Below are 22,457 nucleotides of genomic sequence, written 5' to 3'. Positions count from 1 at the left end.
TTTAAGTAATTACCCATAACAGAGATGATTGAGAAAAGAAAAATAGGGAAGATACAAGAAGACTAGACAGGGTTATGTGGTCCAGTGAGTGAGGATATTTGTCTTCAGACCTATCTACTTTTGCATCGTTTACATTGGTCCCACTGAGATTCAAAAAGACATCACTAAAAATTGGTAATGTGATATTTCATGCTTTCAGGAACAAATGTAACTAAGCTAAGCTCACAGTTGGAGGCTGTTATTTTCATATAGAAGTCCATTCATTCATGCATTCATTTATTTATCTAAATATTATTGCGGACTCACTGTGTGCCAGGCACTAAGGGATACCAAGCTCAGCAAGATAGTGCTTGCCCTCAAGGAGCTAACTGTGTACTGGGGTGTGGGCAGTGCTATTATGAATAAAAAGTCACAGGATGCTCTAGAAATACAAGGAAGAGTATTATAGAGAGGAGAGTCATGAAAAGTTTCCTCGAGGAGAAAAAATTTGAACTGATATTGAAAGTCAGGACCTAGTTCAAGAAAAGGGAGGATGAGCTAGAAAAGGAACATTCCAATCAGGGAAAAATATATGCAAAGGCATGGAAGCAGAAGTAAATAATGTATGTTTGGAAAAAGGCAAATAATTTGGTATGTCTGGAGCATAAGGTACATGTAGGGAGAGGGAAACCAAGTCCGGGTCATAAGGAATTTTCTTTTTCTTTTCTTTTAATTAATTAATTTATTTTATTGGCTGTGTTGGGTCTTTTTTGCTGTGCTCGGGCTTTCTTTAGTTGAGGTGAGTGGGGGCTACTCTTCATTGTGGTGTGCGGGCTCCTCATTGCAGTGGCTTCTCTTGTTGCGGAGTATGGGTTCTAGGCGCGTGGGCTTCAGTAGTTGCAGCACATGGGCTCAATAGTTGTGGCTCACGGGCTCTAAAGCATAGGCTCAATAGTTGTGGCACATGGGCTTAGTTGCTCTGGAGCATGTGGGATCTTCCTGGAGTAGGGATCGAACCCGTGTCCCCTGCGTTGGCAGGCAGATTCTTAACCACTGCGCCACCTAGGAAGCCCCATAAGGATTTTTCAGTGCTGATTAAGGAGTTGTGACGTTAGCTGCAGGTAGTGGAAGCTACTGAAAGAGTTTAAGAGGTGGCATGGCAAGGGCAAATTTGTGTTTTAGGTCGATCGATCCCTTTGGTTACACCATGGATGATAGACTGGAGGAAGCAAGTCTGGAGTCAGGAGACCAGTTATGGGGTCATTAACAAACCCTGAAGAAAAATGGCAAGAGTCTGACATAAGTCAGTGCCAGTGAGGATAAAGAGATATGGTAGAGAGATAGGGAAGAGGGGAGAGGGACGGATCTACGCACCCTTCAGGAAACAGAAACAACACAATCTGGTACTGATTGAATATAGAAAATGAAGATAAGGAGTCGTCAAAGATGACTTCCTGTGGCTTGGGTGAATCGTAAGGTGGTGGCAGTGCCATTCATTGACATAAGAAACAAAGGAAGATGACCAGGTTGAGTTGGAGGAAGGCAGGGAATATATGTTGGGCAGAATGGTGCCTGGGGATTAAGGGAATCAGAGATTCTAGCTCTTTATCTTAAAACAGATGTGTCTGCTATAGAGACTTGATGCAGGGCTTTTCTGTTGTGTTCTTGTATCATTGTTTCCTAACTGCCACTAATATATAGACATAGACATATACATCTGTATTTTGATTTTCGATAATAAATAAAAATTAAAATATTGCAGACTCCGGTACGTTGTAAAGGATGTTTTTAAATCAAGTAATTTGAGAGCTTCAACAATCAGTAATCTAAATCAGCCCTTCATTTCTAGATGAAGATCTGAAACCCAGTTTGTTTCAGTGACTTGTCCAAATTCACAGAGTAAATCAATAATAGTACCTGGATTAAAACCCAGATAACCTGACTCCTGGCTGAGTGTGCTTTTTACATTTCATCTCCCTTTAAAAAATGTAAAGAGAAAAGTTAAGCAAACATGTATAAATATTTTTAAAGTTTCATGACTCTGACTTTTTCTGTGTGTGAGAAGGTGGGATGTAAAAGAGAGGTTCCAGGCTAGTGAAATGCATTTTGGTATAGGAAACATCTCATTTGTTTATATGAAGAGATAATGATTTTCCTGGTTCCTGACCCAACAATGGGGCACTATATGTGAAATGGCAACTTTCAGCAGCCACAAAAATGTTGCCTTAAAAGAGTCATAACCAAAAAAAAAAAAAAAGATTGAATAAGAATTTATTCATATGGGATTTTTCTGGGGTACCCTTGAGGCTTAACTCCTCCATATGCCTCATTAGGGGTGTTGCCATTACTCTGTTGGAGGGGATGTAACAAATGTCCCCTCAACATTATTAATTTCAATAGCTGAGAGCTTTTTCTTATCAAAAAAAGATGAGAATATTTACAGGAAGAAATATAGTCAGAGGTAAACTCCATCAGAGTATTCACCAAGTCTATTGAAATGACCCACATATAAGCATCTATTTCCAACAAGGCTCAGCTCTTTGTACTGGTATTATCTGGAACCAGGCTTAGTGCATAGGATGTATTCATCACATATTTGCTAGGACTAAAGTGAACTGCTTCAGGATTAATAAGCCTGAACGAATATAGAGTCTGGTGTTAGTTTTTTTCCATTTGTGGGGTGACACATAGGGAGAATAAAATCAGGGGGATACTGAGGCTCATCGACTAAGGAGCAGCTAGTGGGCGTTAGTACTGGAAGGCAAGGGGAGAGTCCAGAAAGCAAAGTTAAAACCCCCAAAACTGCTAAGCATGAATTAATATTGTGAAAGGGTAGCCTTAAATCAGGAGCCATCAGAAGTAAAGCAAGTAGGGACTTCCCTGGTGGCGCAGTGGTTAAGAATCCGTCTGCCAATGCAGGGGACACAGGTTCGAGCCCTGGTCTGGGAAGATCCCACATGTCACAGAGCAACTAAGCCCGTGCACCACAACTACTGAGCCTGCACTCTGGAGCCCGCGAGCCACAGCTGTTGAGCCCATGTGCCGCAACTACTGCAGCCCGCGTGCCTAGAGACCGTGCTCTGTGACAAGAGAAGACACCCCAATGAGAAGCCCACACACCTCAATGAAGAGTCGCCCCCACTCACTGCAACTAGAGAAAGCCTGCACACAGCAGCAAAGACCCAACACAGCCAGTAAATAAAATAAATAAAAGTAAATAAAAATTAAAATTAAAAAAAAAGAGGTAAAGCAAGTAGCAGGAAGCAAAGGATTGGAAAAGAAGTGTGGAGTGGGCCAACAATACCAGCAGCCATTGTTGTTGGCTCAGCACGCTGATGTAAGTCTGAGTTTCCTTCACACTGAGGGGCCACAGCCTGGCATCTGACTTTAATTAGTTGTTTCACCTTGCTTTCTATAACCTCTCTGAACCTCAGTCACCACGTCTAAAAAATGAGATTCTTGGAGCTCCTAATATTTAATGTCTCTTCCAGCTCACTTATTCTAATGGTTTTCTTTCTCCCATAAGTAGTATTTTTTCAGAAACTGAAATGAGAAACGGGATTCATGCCACGCATATCAGTACAGAAGCTGTTTCAAATGTCAGCTAAATAGATCTCTTGTCTATAAAGATAATTAATTATACTTCTCCATTTCATAAAAGAATTAGTGCGCTGGAAATTCTAATAATAGAAATTCTAGCAAATAATATATTTGGCCTCAGCCATATTTTTTTATAAAACCATAAACCTAAGATTTGGTTGTATTTTCAGTATTGCCACTGATTTATGATACAATGATATTAGATAAAAGCATCAGCATTTAAGGCATTTTTTTTGCATTGCTTTACCTTTTTATTGCTTTCCCGTATTTACCCTTTTACTTTATTTCATGGTTGTTTTGCCATAACTGAGTAATACCATATGCACCAACATTCAATGAGAGTCCACTTAATCTACAACATATTTTAAGTGAACAATGCCTTTGTCAGTTTTTAGAGGGCTTAAAATGTTATTTTCTTAAGAATTACATGGGGAAATTCTATTCTTTGTGCTTTAATATATGCTCTTGTTTAAGAGATCCCTCGAAGTGATCTCTTGAAGTGAAATGATACAGGATGCATTTCATATGCAAGACATATCACAATCTCACACAGATTTTGATTCTCATGAACATGGAGCGGCAAGAATTTTGAGGGCCCAATAAGAGATCGCTCCCCAACTTCTCTTTTGTAGTGGAAAGTGATAGCGTTAATTCCCTGCTAGTCATTGGGCAAAAGACATGAGCATGCGATTTATGAGTGAACTACAAATGGCTGATAATCTTCGCTTCTTAAAAATATTTTTTCTCTATTTAATAATGCTGCTTGTTATACAGTGGACTGTATATTTGCTTTCTCACCACCTATAACATTTCCCAGGATATTACAGCCATCAATCACTGTGAAATGATTAAATAAAAAATGAAAAATTATCCATCGTCGAACAGTTTCACCGCATCCATTCTGTAGCCTTCATTTTATGTATTCCCTGCATGAATATTGTGTGTTACCAGAATTTGTCTATGACATTCATGATAGTGTGCTTGCATTTGGATGGGTGACCGTCCTTTAGAAGGAGCACATCCTCAGGGGCCACCTAACTTCTTTCAAGGCAACATAACAGCTCTACCCCAACTTATTGTGTGATCATAGACAATTTGCTTAACTTCCAGAGCCCGTTTCCTTATCAGTGAAATGAGAAAAAATAATAGAGTGGCTGGATTGTTGTAAGTGGTAAATGAGCTATATATTTGTAAAACCTGATATATACCTTGCTTTAGTAGAGGCTTAGTGTATTGTCATTGTTGTTACTACCTTTGTTATATTTAACAGTAATTAGTAAGAAATAAAATTGATGGAAGAAAACAAACATGGGGGTTTGGGGTGGGATGAATTGGGAGATTGGGGTTGCCATATATACATTACTAATAAGAAAAAAATATCAAATTGCACACTTTAAATATATGCAGTTTATTGTATGTCAGTTATGTCTCAATAAAAGTTCTTAAAAAAAAGAAATGAAAACTATGTTCACCAAAAAAAACCCTCGTGTATTCTACTGTGTATTCACAGTATACACCGTATACTAGCTTTATTTATAGTTGCCATAAACTGGAAACAACCTGAATGTCCTCCCACAGGATAAACAAACTGTGGCATAATCCATACACTAGAATACTTATCAACAACAAAAAAGAGCAAATGACAGATACACGCAACTATAAGATGTATCTCAAATGCATTCTTCTGAGTGAAAGACCCCAGCCTCTAAAAGCTAAATATTGTATACTTCCATTTATATGACATTCTGGAAAAAGTACAACTTGTAGTAACAGATATCAGAGCAGTGGTTTCCAGGGACATGGGTGGAGGGAAGAAGTTGAATACAAAAGAGCCTGCAGGAATTGGGGCAGATGACAGAACATTCTGTAGGTATTTGTCAAAACCTGTAAAATTATATACTGAACTGGGAGGATCTTACTGTATGTAAATGATACCTCAATAAACCTAAAATTTTAAAAAGAAAAAGAAAATCATATTATTATAAACTGCACACTAAGAAAAAAAGGTAGACACTGATGAGAGGATTTTAATGACCTATTGTATAAGAAGTGCTGGCAAAGTAAACTTTCCAAATACCTGGCCTAGACCTCTCACCTCATCTCAAATTAACTTGGTCTCTTATATGGTGAAGCAGAGTAAAGTAGTCACCCTCTAATATTGCATGTTTTTCTCAAAGAAAAAAGTAAATGAATTCTCAATGAGCTGGCTAAAAATGAAATCAGTAAATCAATCTGTCAATCAACCAGCCAACCAATCCAACATCAAAACAGTTCCCACAACTCTGAGGTTAGTGGAACATCAGAAGATAGATTTGAGTCCTTTCTTTCATTTCTAACAAGACACCTAAGCTTCAATTTCTTAAGCCATAAAATGAAGACAGTACTTCACTTGTAAGGTTGGTATAGAATCAAGTCAGACAGTGTATGAAAGCTCTTTGTAAACACTAAATCACTTTACAAGTGTAACATTAATTCCTTACTTAAAAATCATCGTTTATTGTTTGTTATGTCATTTCAAATCACATCCTATATCCGCTTACTAGTTTTTTGGCCAATACTTCATAAAACTCTAAAGTCAGACACTGAGAGTGGCAGTATAATCAAATAATTTTATGATTCAGATTGGGAGTCTCCTACTTTATAACCCATTAGGTCTTGTGGTCAGCAAATTCAAAGCTTAAGATTCACATCTTAGATGTTTATAAAATGTTGAACCTTGAAGTAGCCATCATATTCTGTAAACATATTTTGAAACCAGTACAAAATATATGAGGACAATCAAATTTGTTACAAATCTTTTCTGAACCAGGCTAATATAGCACGTGAAGATGGATTTCACAGTTATACATCTACAGAGGAATGTTTAGAGATAAGATGAAAGTAGTCCTCCTTGTTAATCACACATTGTATATTTGCCTTCTGCCTCTTTTCTCAGCCTTTAAATCAACTACATCTGGTTTTTGCTACTTACGTGTGCCATTACCTTTTGCATTAAAAGGCAGTTACTCTTAGAGAGAGCAGCCCCATTTGATTAAAAAATAATTAGCTAGAGTTAGATTCATGTTACTCATCATGGCAGCCCAAATAAGAATTTTAGAATAGGTTGGAGACCAACTTTATTTCTACAACAGGGTCAGCAGAATTGGGAGGCTCTTAGTGATGAATACTGGCATAAAGGAGGTATTTTTCTTTGCTGATGTTAATTTTTACAGGTTAAAAAAAGGCACAATTATAGAGAACAGATGAATAGATAGTTTCTAACATGGATAGGACCACAAATCGGCTGAATGTTGATATAGTCACTCTATGCCAGAGTGTGTCCTCTTCTCTGCAGACTGGGACACGTTGATTATTATTACACCCAGAGCAGGTCAAACTCTTGGAACTGACTCCCACTAGCCAACTGCATAAGAAGTGATGCATAATTATCAAGCACATCTGTATTGGAGCTCACTGATTAGTGAACTTTTCTCTCAGTAGAGAAATCTACATAGGAAACCAAGGTGCTATTTGAAATTTCTTGGTAAGCAGGGAATCTGGCATAGAATAATTTTGATCTCTAAATCACTTTTACTCAAGGAAATGGCCATTTTGTGAACAAGGTAAGAAGCTAGCACTAGAATGCAAACTAAAGCACTGGAGCATTACTTTCTTTATACACACACACACACACATATACAAACGCATACACACACACCCCAACATAAATAAGTTGCATTCCGGTATAATTTTCTTATCTCATGGAAGACTGTTCATAAACAGTTCTGAAATAGGCAGTTATTCTATGGACCACACTTTGAGAAGCATTGCTCTTTGCCTGAATCAGAATTACACTAGGGAGTTTTAAAAATATATAATTTCCTAGTATATACCCTTGAAAATTCTAATTCAAAGTTCTGGTGTGTTGTACCTACATCTGCATTTTTTAAATGCTCCCATGTAGTTTTGGTAAACACACAAAGTTTAGGAGCTACGTAATAAAATGCATAGAGTAATTAAGTAGTGCTTAAGATGAATAGGTTAGAGGTTAAAAAGATGGGTTTTGGCACTGGGGGTGCCAAATTCTTGTTTGTTCTTGACCAAGTTGTGGATTTTCTAAGCCTCAGTAGTCTCACCTGTAAAGCAGCTATAACAATACCTACCGTATAAAGTTGTGAGGTTTAGGTGCTTTTGTAAAAGGAAAGCACTCAGCTCAGTGCCTGCCACATAGTAGACAATGGATAAATGTCAGCTATAAATGGCAGGTATCGTCTCCATGATGGAGACTTATCTGCCATTTTTGAGAACATACACCCTTATATACAGCCCCAAGTTCCCTGGATAAGCAAGGAACATATTGCTAATGTGTGCCCATCTGAGGCTTCTTTTACTAAGCATCTATCAGATTTATCAGTCAAGACTTTTTCTGGTTTTGTTAGAAACCTAAATCAGTGTGATTGGCACAAAAGAAAAAAAAACAAAAACAAAAAAACAGTGGACTGCTTAAAGGGATATCACACAGCTTACAACTGAATGTCCACGTATGGATCTGGTTAAAACCATAACAGGATTGAGGTGCTCTAAAAGTATCCTTCTTCTGTATCACCTAGCTATCTGTCTATCTACCCGTCTGTCTATCTTTCTGACTCAGCCTCCTTCTTAGACTGCTCTGGTTTTGTGATGGCAAAATGGGGCACCAACAGTGTCAAGCATCTATGTTACCAGCTTACCACAGAGGAAGACGTTCTTCTGTAGACTAGTTAGGTAGAACTGCATAACTGAGACTTACTGGCCTTGCTTACAGTGTCTTTCCGTTATTGAACAATTCATTCTCTCTAAGCAGGAGCAGAACATTCTGGATTGTCAGGCTCAAACTTGTAGCTACCCCTGAAGCTAGGGTGGGACAACTCCACCCAAAGCATTTGTTCGGAAGGAGGAAAAGACAGTTTCCCAAAAGAAAGTTAAGGAAAGTTATTTGGAAAAGAGGGGACATATGATGCAGAATCCAAAACAATAAATGTCTGTGATTCCAACCTAATCTCCTTGCCCCTACCCTTCCATTGTTGTTTAAATATGTTAGTTCACATGGAATAAAGCCAAGATTAAATTTAGCCTAGAGACCTTAAATTTTAAGACAATTTCCAGATATGTATTCTAATCTATTTTTTGTTTGTTTTATAATAAATGTTTATAAGTTGAAATTTTCCCCCCACTTCTAATTTGGGAATAAAGGATGAAGCAGAGTTACCTTATATTGACCAAGAACAAAGTCAGAACTTATTCGTAACGATATGAGTTTGACCCTGACCTTCCATTTTCTTTAGCTTGGGGCAGACTCATGTTTGATAAATAGAAATAAGCAAGAGATGTTAGAAAGTGAACTGCCAAAGTTTACAAAGAAGAATTTAGTTTTATGCTATATTTATTACATGACAATAATGTTACTATAGATTATAAAATAGTGAATGTATTTTAGTTCACTCAATCAGTAAAAATCACGTAGCTGTTAATGATTTGGAACCCAGCTTATGAAGCACGACTTGGCAGATCTATCAAGTGGTTAACAGTGTTGGTATGAAGGTTAAGGACTTCAGCACTAAAATCCAAGTGAGGCTGTTTTTGTGGTGTGTGGCCTTGGACCTGACTTCTCTGGGATGCAGTTTCCCCTTATGTGTAATCAGGTAATAAAATGTAGTCACCACACAGTGATGGGGGAGAATTAAGTGCACTGACAGGAAAGTGCAGGCTTCTTTCTGTATTTTTCAAGGAGTGCATATGCTCAGTTTTATCCTCCCAGGTGCCTAACCGGTTCCCTCATAGTAAGTCACTTAATAATTCTTCTTAGCCCCTATGGTATACCATTTATTTTACAACCATAGTATTCTCTAAGATGGCACCGTCAAGGACTACTAAATGTTACCCAAGGCAAGAAGGGCAAATGCTGCTTTATGGGCCATATTTTCAGTGCCTTTTTTTTTTTTTTTTGAACTTGCAAAGGAGCACTGAGAATAGTTGTAGCTAGCTCTGAGACTCTGCAGCTTATTTCATATGCTGTTGCCTATACTTTAATATTCCCTTAAAGGCTTGTGTTTTGTGTACCTGCCTGCCTCCCACTCCTTGCCCCATTTCCCTAACCCAGCATGGTCTTTTATTTTTCATTACAGAGGAGGCTGAATTTTTCTCAGAGATAAATGGTCAATATGGTATAATGAAAAGACCAGAGAACCAAGATTTAGATTTAAATTATTGTGCTAACTCTGCTGCATTTTTGCTGGGTGATGACCTTAGGCTCATCACTGACCTTCTCTGATTCTGTTTCCTCAGCTATAAAATAAAAAGAGCAGTGAGGTCATCTGTGCTTAGCTCTCATATTTTTGCTGTAAGGGTTAAATGAGAAAGCCCTATCCAAGTGTGAATTTTCACTATGATTACTTTGATTATATATGTGTGTCAGTATATTAGGAGTTTGTTAGCAACTGTGTTCCTGTGTGCTCTGCTCCCATTTCTCCAACTCCCAGAGATGCAGAGGATTCCTGCCAGATGGCTGATTTGCCAGCTGTGTCTTGTTTTGTCATTGTAAATATTAAATGCTCCAAGTGAAAGGCTTTGCTTATAATGTAGTATGTTTTGTCCTTTATCTCTTGCAGATTGAGAATTACATTGTGGAAAATATGAAGTCGGAGATGGCTCAGATACAGCAGAATGCAGTTCAGAACCACACGGCCACCATGCTCGAGATAGGAACCAGCCTCCTCTCTCAGACCGCAGAGCAGACCAGAAAGCTGACAGATGTTGAGACCCAGGTACACCCCTGAGCCAGAGTCGACAAACTCTTAACCCGGAAGCTTTTTTTTCCTTTAGCTTACTGCATAAACACAGAGCCGATTTCAGCACTGGGATTGGGGAAACATATACATTTTTGTTTATTGGTAATAACAACAGTGACTGCCTGACATGCTATGCATGTTTCTTTTGATTTCATGAGAGGTGGTATATTTAGCTTTGTGTTTGCAAAAACAGGACTGGCAAAGGACTTAATCAGCGTTTAAATTTCAAATAAACACTGCAGCTACCAACTGTGATATGATATATGTCAAACAGAATAACCATTTGTGTCAAATTGGTGCCTTTGATGTACATTTGTGACCTTTCCTGTTTTATCTCTGCTAGTATTCTTACCATAATGGCACCTGCAGAGGTTTTGTGCAGTCAATGGATAGGAAGGAAAACCCCAAATGAACTGATCTGGAGTGTGTAGATTTTCTTTTTTTATTCAGCATGATTTTATAATGAGGAGTCAATTAAAACTCTTTCTTCATGTACATACATATATGTACATATACATATATTAATATATATGTGTGTGTGTATATATATGTTACCCTGCTATGGACAATGACATTTTTATGTACAGATCAGTAAAATGCCTTTTAATTATCACTGTCACAAGCCTACCATTACAGTTTAATGAAAATATTATTTTTGATGACTAGAAGATGATCTCTTGGTCCCCTTTGAACCATGGAAATGCATATTCCACTTACTATTCTGAAACCCAGAGGATGATTCTGTCTCAATGTAATAGTTGATTTCTGCAATCAAAGGTGAAGTATATTATTAAAAGATAAACTGAGGCACATTAAAATTTTCAAGAGTTTATTTAAGCAGACATTGATTCAAATTGGGTAGCACCTAACTGAAAGTATGTAGCTCTACTGTAGGAGCTAAGGGAAAATTTTAATACAGAAGATGCAGAAGCAAAGCAAGGAAATTATTTGATTGGCTGTAGCCTAAGCAGTTGCCTTCTTTGGGAAAGCTTAGTTGGCTGTTTGTGATTGGTTGTTCTTAAGTTTTATTTCCTTAGATTCAAGTGCATTGACTCTGGCTTAGATTCTGGTTTGTGTAAGTAGGTTAGCAAGGCATTAGAACCACCTTAGTCTAATGGCCTTTAATGTTTAACTCTTTTAACAATATAAATTCAAAAATAATATGCAACCTTATTTCTATTTTATGTCACTTGTATTAATGGCATCACAGATCAAATGTAGATATTTAAAGAGAAATAGAATAATAATTTACATGGATAGAGCATTTTATATTATCTAAATCACTTTCCAATGGACAAATGATGTTTATAAAGACTATTTAAAACAGAAACTTTGAGTGATTTTCTCACATTGATACAGCTAGTGAATTTTATTTGGCACTCAAACTGAGGCATACTCATTTCTTTGTTTCTCTGTCCTCCTTGATTAGTAATATTAATAATTAATATATCTCACATAGGCCTTGGAAAATATTTTTTGTTGTGCACTATCATCAAGTAATTATGGGAGATGAGGAAGGGAAAATTACATATTATAACTAAAAATTATGAGACAATGTAATCAGTTATCTTTACACTGAGCAAACTTGGTGATCTATGAACATTGGCTTTTTGTGGTAAGAATAATGTGTTCTCTCTTATTTTTACTAGAACTGAATGCTTACCATCTCCTACAAAGTATTCTGTATGTTCAAAGACTGAAATACACAATTAATATTACCCTACTTGGTTGGACATTTGAAATTTTTATGCATTTCTATTATAATAAGTTTTATGACATACATGGCAGCATTTTGTTTCATTTTTTTCCACCCCCCAAATTGAGTTGTTTTTGTTCTTTCCACCTGGGAATTGAAGTTGTGGGGGAAAAAATTCCATTGTCAGCATACTAATCTCCAAACTGTTAAGATGCATACTATCTAAAATTTTAAGAGATAACAGCTTGTTGTGCATCCTTAAGGCTATGAGATGTGTACTTTATGGACAAAATAGCAGCGAAAATTCATAGGGAAAATAACCTACTCCCTATATAGAGGAGCTAATGCTGAAAAGTCATTAAAGGCCAATGAAAATTTATTAGATGCTCCAAGAAGAATTTTAATATAGCTGATACCTGGAAAACATCTCAGAAATCACAAATCCATGAGAATTTGCAATGAGAAGGAAATGGAGATAGATTGTCTGACAGTGGCTCAGACAAACTAGGGCCTACCTTAAGAGTGAATCCTGGGCATCCTTTTCATCTTCATTTTAATATCTTCCAATTGTCTCTGCTATTTGTAGCTGTGATGTTCCATCCCTTTTTCATGTGAATGTATATCCAATGTATATTTGAACTTTTGCAACAGTACATATTCTACTTAGATCTAATCATTCAAGTGCTCTCAAGTTCTGATACAAGGCCAAGTTTAGAAAGTGAGTCCTGGATTATTCCTTAATCTCAATACGCTCTATTCTCTTATAATAAGCATTTATAAACCAATAAATCCTTTATTGTTATCCAGTTATGCTCCCAGGTTTTTCTTCCCATATTCATTCTACTTTGTTTCTCATTGGTAAGTGCTGCTTTTCCTAAACTGATTTCAGGTCCTCAGTCATTTTAGGAACTCATGCCAGTGGTTTTGCAATATATTTTAGTGCCCTAGCTTTCACATGATGTTGTTATAAAGATAAGTAACTTATTATTTTCTAGTCCTCTGCTGACCTTCTAGACTTGAACTTAACAAAAGGTGGTAGAGCCTTAGTTTTATTGCAGTGGCATGTGAAAATATTCTTGTGCTCAATAGGCATCACGATCAGAAAAGAGACAGAGAATGAGTATATCCTGCTGGTCATGGTGGTGAAATCAGGGACCAGTACTGGGCCTGTTGCTTCCTTCTTCGTTTAGCTTGTAGTGTTTTTCTTACCCTGTTATTAGTTCATACCAATATCTCCTCTCCTTCCAGTTCTTTTTTCCAAGTGTGCAGTATGAAGGACTTAGTTTCAGACATTATTCATATCCCTTCCTGTAGTGTGAATCTATTTCTGACTTCTTCCTCAGGCCAATTTTGGTTAGAGGTATACTAGTAGACAAAAAGTGACATTAAAATTCACCACTAATAATCTGGGTTTGACTCTTTCTTATGCAATTTTACACTTATTAGCTTTTTAATAATTTTTAAAAAACTTGATGGGGTAGATACTATTACCATTCCTTGTTTAAAGATGTAGAAACTGAAACTCAGAGAGGTAAAGCAATTTGCCCCAAGTGAAAAAATGATAGAAGGAAGATTTGAACCCAGGTAGTCTGGCATCAGAGTCTACGTGCTTTACCAGCTCTCTGTCTATACTGCCTCTCTCTTGTGATTGCTTTTTCTCTCAAAGGCTGCAGACACAACTTGAGTCCAAGCAGAGGATAAAATGGAAATAAGATAAAGCAAATTAATGTGGACCTAATAGTAGCAACTGAATGTTTTATATAAGTGATGAAGATGCTGCTGCTGCTGCTGCTGAAGGTACCACTAGCTATTGCCATTTTACCATGTGTCTGCACATCATCTCATGTAATCCTAGCATCCATTGTTGTCCTTGCCACTTGCTGGCTGTGTAACTATAAGGAAATTCTGTAGACACTGAGCTTAAGTTTCCTCCAACTTCCAATCATTTATATGGAACCATAGTGTTAGAAATGGAATTTAATAAAAATTTTAAAGATATATTTTGATGCAAGGTATTTTAATAGATACTAAATAGAATACAACAATAAGTAAAACAGTCTTTATCTTCAGTGAGCTTAATTGAGTTAATGTAGCAAAACTTTTCTAAATCATTTCTTTCTTAACTTTCCATCAAGTTAATTAGCTATGGAGCCTTTCCCCACAGTCATAACAATGTATCTTTCGAGTCTCCTACTGTAGGGTGTGTAATAGACCAATTGCCCCAGCTGCTGTGCTCTGAAATCCATTATTGTGTTAGTGCAGAGACCACAATTCTCATGGCCACTTCCAGCCAATGACACATTGTAGCAGTGATACTGAGACCCATTCCTGGGAGCTGCAGGACTTCTCTGACGCATGACTTGGCTAAGGGCTCTCCATCAGCTGTGGCAAGCCTTCACACAACTTCCCTACAGGCTAAGACTTCCAGTTAACCTCACTCCCTTCCCTCTCTTCTTTACTGTGGGTAGATCTACATCCCAGTCAGAAGGTGACCCTAGCCAACTCTGGCTTCTTCCCAATTTTCTCTCACAGGCATTTCCCCTAATAAATTTCCTGTAAGTCTAATTCTTCATCTGCTTCTTAGAGGTCACAAACTACCACACCTGTTGTTTGAACCTGAATCACACAGTTACAAATTTAAGCCAGTTCAGGAACAATTCAATCAATGAGATTGAATCTCTGGGTGGAAACAGATTAGAAAGGACAGAAAGGGCAGCTCTCAAAGTTGAGCCACTATCTCTTTAACTTGGTGAGAGGATAGTTGAATAAATATTTAACTTTGGCCTAATTGAAATGGCAGTAAAATAAATTTGCTAATGAGTCATCCAAGGAAAATACCCTGGCAATTAATTTTCTCACAAGGTATGGAAACAGTGTTTGATAACCCATTAGGAGAGGGCTCAGTGAACCATGACCCATAGGTCAAATTCGAAATGCCATCTTTTTTTTGTAAATAAAGTTGTATATGTAGTATATGGTGTTTTCTCAATAAAACAGCAGAATTGAGTAGTTGCCCCATGGCCTGCCAAGAGTAAGATATTTACTATATGGCCCTTTACAGGGAAAGCTGGCTAACGCCTGCGCCAAGAAACAAACTCCTAGAGAGCAAGGATTTTGTCCCTCTTGTTCACTGTTCTGTTTTTAGGATTTAAAACAGTGCTTGGTACACAGTAGGCTCTCAATAAATACTTATTGAATGATTAAATTCACTAATATTAGTCTCTTATTTCTGTATATTTCAGCCCAGTGCTCCAAGCCAAGGACAATGTCCTAAGGGTTTTGTGTTCATGGTAACATATACCCACGCGTGTGGATGGGTCAGAATAGGACTGTGAATGGAAGCAGTCTGCTGCAAAGATGTTCTAACTAAGGACAGTTGGATGAATGTATTTTCTCTGTACTCTGAGGGACATAAGAAATTTGGCCATCTTTGTGCCTCATAGTGCTAGTGCAGTGTTGGGATGAGTACTGGGGAGAAGTCAGATGCCATCAGCTACAACAAGCAGAAGGTCTCCTGTTGACTGAAAGAAAGCATTTTGATAGCAGTTGTTATTGACTGAGGGGAGACACCTTTCTTTGCCAGAGGGAAGCTGCTTGTGTACAGCTACATGAGCCTATAGGAAAGAATTCAAGACACGAGACAGATTACCTGGCTTCCATTCTGACTCTACTGTGTATTAGCTCTGTTCGGCAAGTTACTTCTACCCACAATTTCTGCATCTGTAATATAAGTACTATCTCTACTAAACTCCATAACCCAGTGAGGTTATCATTATATTATAAATACACTATATGTTTATATATAATATAAGTTAAAATACATAATACAATTAGAATAATTCTATATACAGTATTAACTATTATTATATATTATCATGACTACAATTAATAATAATTCTCTGAGATTATCTAATTTTCACATTCAAATTTCCTCAGTATTTCTACCAAAAATTTTATAGGCATTTTACTTTTCAATACTTAATCCCTTTTAATTTGGAGTAATCTTCCATTCTTTTAAATTAAGGTGTAGTTGATTTATAGTTATATGCTTCAGGTGTACAACCTAGTGATTCACTATTTTTAAACATTACACTCCATTTAAAATTATTATAAATTACTGACTATATTGCATGCACTGTACAATATATCCTTGAGGCTTATTATTTTATACATAGTAGTTTGTACCTCTTATCTTGCCCCTCCCCCTTCCCTCTCCCCACTGGTAACCACTAAATTGTTTTCAGTAACTGTGAGTCTGTTTCTTTTTTGTTATATTCACTAGTTTGTCTTATTTTTTAGGTTCCACATGCAAGTGATAACATACAATATTTGTCTTTCTCTGTTTGACATTTTGTTTTTCTTGAGATTTTTTTTAAGAAACCGGATCAGTTGTTCTGTATACTGTCCCATATTCTTAATTTGTCTGAATATTTCTTTGTGATGTGCTTTAATTTACTCTTCCATCTTCTGTATTTTTTTTAAACTGGAAGTTAAGTCTGTAGGGTTAATTAGGTTGAGCTGAACCTGGTGGTGGGAGTGCTTTGTAGAATTACTCATCACTTCCTATTGCATCTCATCAGGAGGCACAAATGCCAGCTTGCCACCCTCTATTTTAACTTGGTTGGGGTAAAATACTCCATAGCTCTCCATTTCCAATTGTCCATTTTCCCCTTGGAAATTAACAAAAAAACTGTAGGGTGATACTTTGGTCACATGGCCCATCACTGACCAAATAAATTATTTCATTGATTTTGTAAAATGGTGATCTCCTAACTCTCATTTCATGTACAAACTCTCATTCCATGTACAGGTATCAGCCATCATTCTTCTGTAAAAGTCTAATTGCCAAGGCATCATACCTTGTGTTTTATTTTTTATTTGAAAGACATAGTTAAAGTAAAAGAAAACACAAACCTACAGCAAGGCCGATTTCAAAGTTAATATGCCAGTGAAAGCAATTTTCTTTTGTGGGAGAGATTTTTCCTTTTCAGGAAGATTAGAGGCACTCAAATATTAAAGGGAAGCGGGATGAAATTATCTAGCTCACTCTCTTTAAGAAAGTAGTAATTTTTATTTTTAAGGTTTTGCTTATTTTTTAAAGAAAGAACTGAAATTTTATAGTCCGTAAATCCTTAGTTCCAAGTCTTATATCTTCCTTACTCTGTGATATATTCTGAAAAATTTAAGCTTTAATATTGTTTCTTGGGGGCTTGTGTCATATACTCTTCACTTTCCCCTTTGCTTTCCTTTCCTTTGCTTTGCTTTCCTTTCTTTTCCTTCCCTTCCCTTTCCTTTTTTCTTCTTTTCTTTCTTTCTTTCTTGTTTCTTTCTTCTTTTTCTCTTTCTTTCTTTTTCTTTCTTCCTTCCTTCCTTCCTTCCTTCCTTCCTTCCTTTCTTTCTTTCTCTCTCTCTCTCTCTCTCTCTCTCTCTCTCTCTCTCTCTCTCTCTTTCTTTCTTTCTTTCTTTCTTTCTTTCTCTCTCCCTTTGTGATATATGCTTTTGGAATGTGTTTAGGCTAAAGAAGGAAATGTCTTCTGTCATTTTAATGGAACACTTAGATTATTGCTAAGCACCAAGTTCCACAGACACATGGAATGAAAGTGGTCAATTTATCATAGTTTCCTGTATAGTTCTCTTCAGTTGCCTGCTTTTGAACTTCATGCTTATTTTAGTGCATCAAGGGATAGAGTTGAAATACAGCAGCTATATGGGGAAAGAAGAGAAGGGATTGGCTTTTGTGCTCAGAATTGGGCTGAGATGACTGGACTTCTGAGATTTGTCCCCCTCTTTCTCCCACATTCAGATGCTGCTTTATATTGGGGCTGTTATAATTGAAGTCCAGCTTGCTATTCACCTGGCCCGTTACCCTCTCTCTGAGCATTACCCAACTTGAAAACCAACTCCATATCCATTGTCTAGCATATTATCTAACAAGTAGCTCTGAGTGCCCCAGGGTTCCATGTCCCATTCTGGGCTCTGGATGTTTGGAGGGCTCCAGATGGAGTAGTCCTACCTCTGTGCAGCTGACATCCTCACAGAGCAGAAAGACAGCATATGAATGAACTGACAGGATGATTTCCAATAGTGGTGATTTCATAAAGAAAGTAAAACAGGGTCACCTGATGGAGGATGATGGGGGAGCTCCTTTACAGAGAATAGCTAGGCAGAGCCTCTTAGGTAAGACTTGAATGATGAGAAGAAATCAGCCATACATCTGGGAAGGGGTGGGCATTCCAGGCAGGAGAAACTGCAAACACCCTGAGGTGGAAATGAATTTGGCATGTTGGGGTAGCAGAAAGAAGGCCAATATAATTGGAGCATAATAAACAAGGTGGGGAGGAGTTAAAAGGACGTGAGATCTGAGAAGCAATCAGGGTCCTGATCACATAGAACCTTGCAGGCCAGGCTAAGAACTTTGGAATTTGTTCTAATTGTAATGGGAAGTCATTAGCATATTTAACACAGGAAATGACATCTGATTTATGTTTTTAAAAAGATCACTCTGGTTGCTATGTAGCAAATGGACTAGAGGTAGGACAAAGTAGAGAAAAATTAGGAGCTATAGTGACTCCAGACTTAGATATAGGCAACTTCATTTTCAATTTTGGATGGTTCCTTTGTTCTCAGTGTTCTCTCATGTTCTTCTCAGACATGGAGAAGAACAATTTTTGTCCTTAGTCAAATAAAAATTTTGGTATTTGAGAATATCATGAAATGTGATCAGAGAATACAGTGAATAAAGGAGAAAATAGATTTTATTTAACAACGTATGATATTCTTGATTCAGTGAGACAGTATACCATTCAATCATTTAATAAATATTGAGGGTCTTCTTTGTGCCAAACACTGTTCTAAATCTCACCAAGAATAGATTTCATCCTGTGTTTGATTATTTTATAACTTATTATTCTAGTTAATGAACAAACAGAAAACTTGCTCAGACAAAAATATGTTTAATCATTGAAAGTTATATCTTGTGTATCCCTAATCTTTACATTTTCTGCCATTTTTTCCTCTGGGCTGCTTTTAACTCTATCCTCTGGGCTGCTTTTAACTCTATCTTCAAATCCCAGGTCCTCTTGCTCCTGTTTTTCCTCAAATGAAACAATTCAGGATGAGAAATATTTTTTAAAACTCTAAAACATTCCACAAATAGGAGTTTTAATTAGTAGTAGTAACTTTTAGGCTGGTTTTCAGATCCATATTCATGACAGTTGTATAAACGAATCATAGTGGCTTAAAACTTTTTTAAAGCCCAGATGCCCCATCTCAGTATTCTCTTCTCTAACCCTCTGGCCCAGCCCCTTCAGCAGGGCTGGGATTAGGGTGAAAGGAATGAGATCAAGTTATACAAGACTGAATCATACATTTGTAGGGGCATATTCTGTCTTTATTTTTAAATGATATTCTGTTCAACATGGACTTTTTTACATTAATTTTGATCTTTCAAAATGTTGCATTCAGATATTACTTGATTATAAAGTTTTTTGGCACATCCTTAAATTTTATAACTAAAGCGATTGCCTCTCTCATCTCACCCTAGTTCCTCTCCGCTCCCCTGCAAATACATCTCCTTCCCCCACAGTCTCCATTAGCCCAAGCCCAGCCCTGATCGTGTCAGTATATTTTGAAGAGGCTTTTTCTGTGTGCATCTGATACAATGCCAGGTTTAGACCTGCTCCAAGAAGGAGAGAAGCTCTACTGGTGTCATTTTTAGAGGCAGACGCTTTAGAGTGATATTGATCCTCCAGAAGATTTCCCAGGTCTCTTTCAGTACACAGTTCTAAAAAAGATATAGTAGTTACAAAAGTTCTCAAATGATATAGGGAGCTTTTAAACCTAGTTATACCTTCTTCCTTGCCCTTTTTGTCTCCCTTAAAGAAGAAGGAGAAGGGGGTAAAACAAAGGCATTGGCAAGTTTGAAGGCATCTTCTAGGCCTGGAGTATGCGATGTTTGCTCAGAGGATAGGTAGGTTTGGGTTCATGGCTCAGACTCATGTTATATTAAAGCTTCACTAGCAGCATGAGTCTTTGTGATTCAAGATAAGGTGAACATTTACAGTTTCTGGAGGACCCAGTATAGTGCAATTGAAAGGATAACGAACAGTCTGTCCTCAGTGCAATCTGGGTTCCTGGTCACTTCAGATGAAAACCCAGGATGGTTCGATTCTCCCCCTTTTTGGTGTTCTGGGTAAAGCATTAGAATTAGAGTCACAGTAACCTGGTTTTGAAACCCAACCCTTGTTCCTGTATGGTTTCTGGCTTCTCAGTAAACCTCAATTTCATCATTTGTAAACTTATGACAAAAATTCCTCTTTCAGTGTGTACCCATGTGTGTGAAATAATGACATCTGGAAGGGCTGATATGAACTAACATAATAGGTATTCAATAAATTGTGATCATGAATCTGTCTAAACTACATCATGAGTTTTTTGCACATTTCTAATTAGTTTTTACAAGGTGATGGATCAAGGCAGACATGTTTTATTTGCTTATTAGTTATTCTTTGTGATACACAGTATCTAAGACCTTGTACTAACACTTATCTCATGCTTGTAAATATTGGAGATAATATATATATAAGGCAGCTAGCACGGTGGAATATCCTATGGATTGAGGACGTGAAAACTGAAATAAGAAAATGGATTTAACAACTCAATTTTCTCATTCAACTGCAACTTCAATCTCAACAAATATAATGTTTGAGACGTAAAGTGTTAATTAGTAGAATGTAAACTAATTATTCTATAAGAAATATTATTTAAAAAGAAAACACAGCTAAAGAAAAATGCCAAATTAATTGTTTTGACTCTTTGTGAAGATTGAAATTTTTTATCTTTTACCTTAAGGTACTAAATCAAACTTCTCGACTTGAAATACAGCTGCTGGAGAATTCATTATCAACATACAAGCTAGAGAAACAACTTCTTCAACAGACAAATGAAATCCTAAAGATTCATGAGAAAAACAGGTGAGGATTGTTGTATTCCAAAATTATGTACATATGTACCTATTTATATCCTCCACCTACCTGCCAACTCTTAAAAAAAGATTGAGGTAATTTGCAAAAAAAGAAATACAGAGCCAAATTAATTTTTAATATAAAAAGAAATGAGAGCTTAAGGCGAATACAGAAAGTATGTCAACAATAAGATTAATATTGTTGCTTACGCTCTTGAAATATTTGCTTTTTATAACTTTTAACACAAATTTATCTAATGTTCAGTTGTTCAGATCTTACCATATCCACAAAAATTAATTGATTCTGTGACTAAATTTGGTGACACAAAATATTAACAATTTCAGCAGAACCAAAACCTATAGCGATAGGAAAAAGAATAGAGCCTCTGAAACTCTGTAACTTGAATTGTCACTCTACCCGCCCTAAACCTGTACAGAGCTACAAGATTGTTGAATTCAGAGATCCTGCACTGGAGAGAAGCAAATTTTCTTTTCAGAAAATTATTTCCCTGTAAAGCTGATTCAAGAGCTGTTTCTCCCCACCCCCCATTTAAAGCCATTAACTCTGAACATAATAAATTTCTTTGGTTTATAGATGTGTTTTATAAACTCTGAATCATCTCAGATAACTGAAATGAGACATAGATCTTGACAGCCAAGATAATATATAGACTACATTATTTTGAAGTCACTGACATTCATGATGGACAGTTCAATCAAAGCACTGACCTCTGCAGGACAAAAAAGTTGTGTATTAACTGCATTTTCTTCTGGATATTTGGACAGCTTAAAGAAGTTTCAATTTTTATGCATTTTATTGATTTAAAGATCATTGTGTTGCTACAAACTAGTTAAATACCATTGTCTTGGTGGGACCAGAGTTTCTACCATGTTCCAAACCGGAAAGGCACCTAAGAAGAACTGCTAGTTCTCCTCTTACCTTACAGATGAGGGAACAGACTCAGTGGAAGTAAGTGATCTATCCAAGGTCACACAGCTTGCTGGTGGTGCAGCTGGGAATGTAATGCAGGTTTGCTTTGTTCCTGGTCCTGCTCTTTCCACTGTAGCACATGATCTCTCAGTCTAGAAGGATTTCCCAACTTTATGCTGAGTGTAGGCCTTAATAACAATGATTATAGTTAAACTTTTACATGAAGAAGGTAAACCTGACTGTTGGTTTAGAGTCTGAAAGGGGTCACTTCATGTTTTGTGACTTGTATTTCTAAGTTTTATATTTATTTATCTTTGTACTGTGTCAAGGGGTAAACTGTATAACTAATAAATAAACTTGACAAGACTTGACTCTGAACTGTTGCATGATAAAATGTTCTGGAATTGAAAATCCTGTTTAAAAGTAGCATTTATCCCACTGCAGTTTCACAGTAACCAGACACACAGATGTAACAGGTATACT

General features: G+C 36.9%; 1 protein-coding gene across 4 annotated transcripts in view; it reads left to right on the top strand.

Annotated features, from left to right (window-relative positions):
* The window catches only part of ANGPT1 (angiopoietin 1), a 266,903-nt gene that overhangs the window by 153,416 nt on the left and 91,030 nt on the right, over positions 1–22,457 (top strand). For 3 of the 4 annotated variants that reach the window (XM_057736145.1, XM_057736146.1, XM_057736147.1), the window contains exons 2-3: positions 10,206–10,361; positions 20,932–21,053. In XM_057736145.1, the coding sequence (XP_057592128.1) occupies positions 10,206–10,361; positions 20,932–21,053 (278 nt within the window). Of the gene's footprint in view, positions 1–10,205; positions 10,362–13,819; positions 13,879–20,931; positions 21,054–22,457 lie in introns of those variants that run through there. The other variant, XM_057736149.1, reaches the window with a different exon arrangement.

This window comes from Hippopotamus amphibius, chromosome 5, assembly GCF_030028045.1.
Source record: "Hippopotamus amphibius kiboko isolate mHipAmp2 chromosome 5, mHipAmp2.hap2, whole genome shotgun sequence".
Classification (NCBI taxonomy): Eukaryota; Metazoa; Chordata; class Mammalia; order Artiodactyla; family Hippopotamidae; genus Hippopotamus; species Hippopotamus amphibius.
The sequence above is the reverse complement of the archived record's forward strand: the minus strand, read 5'-3'. Positions and strand labels throughout refer to the sequence as shown.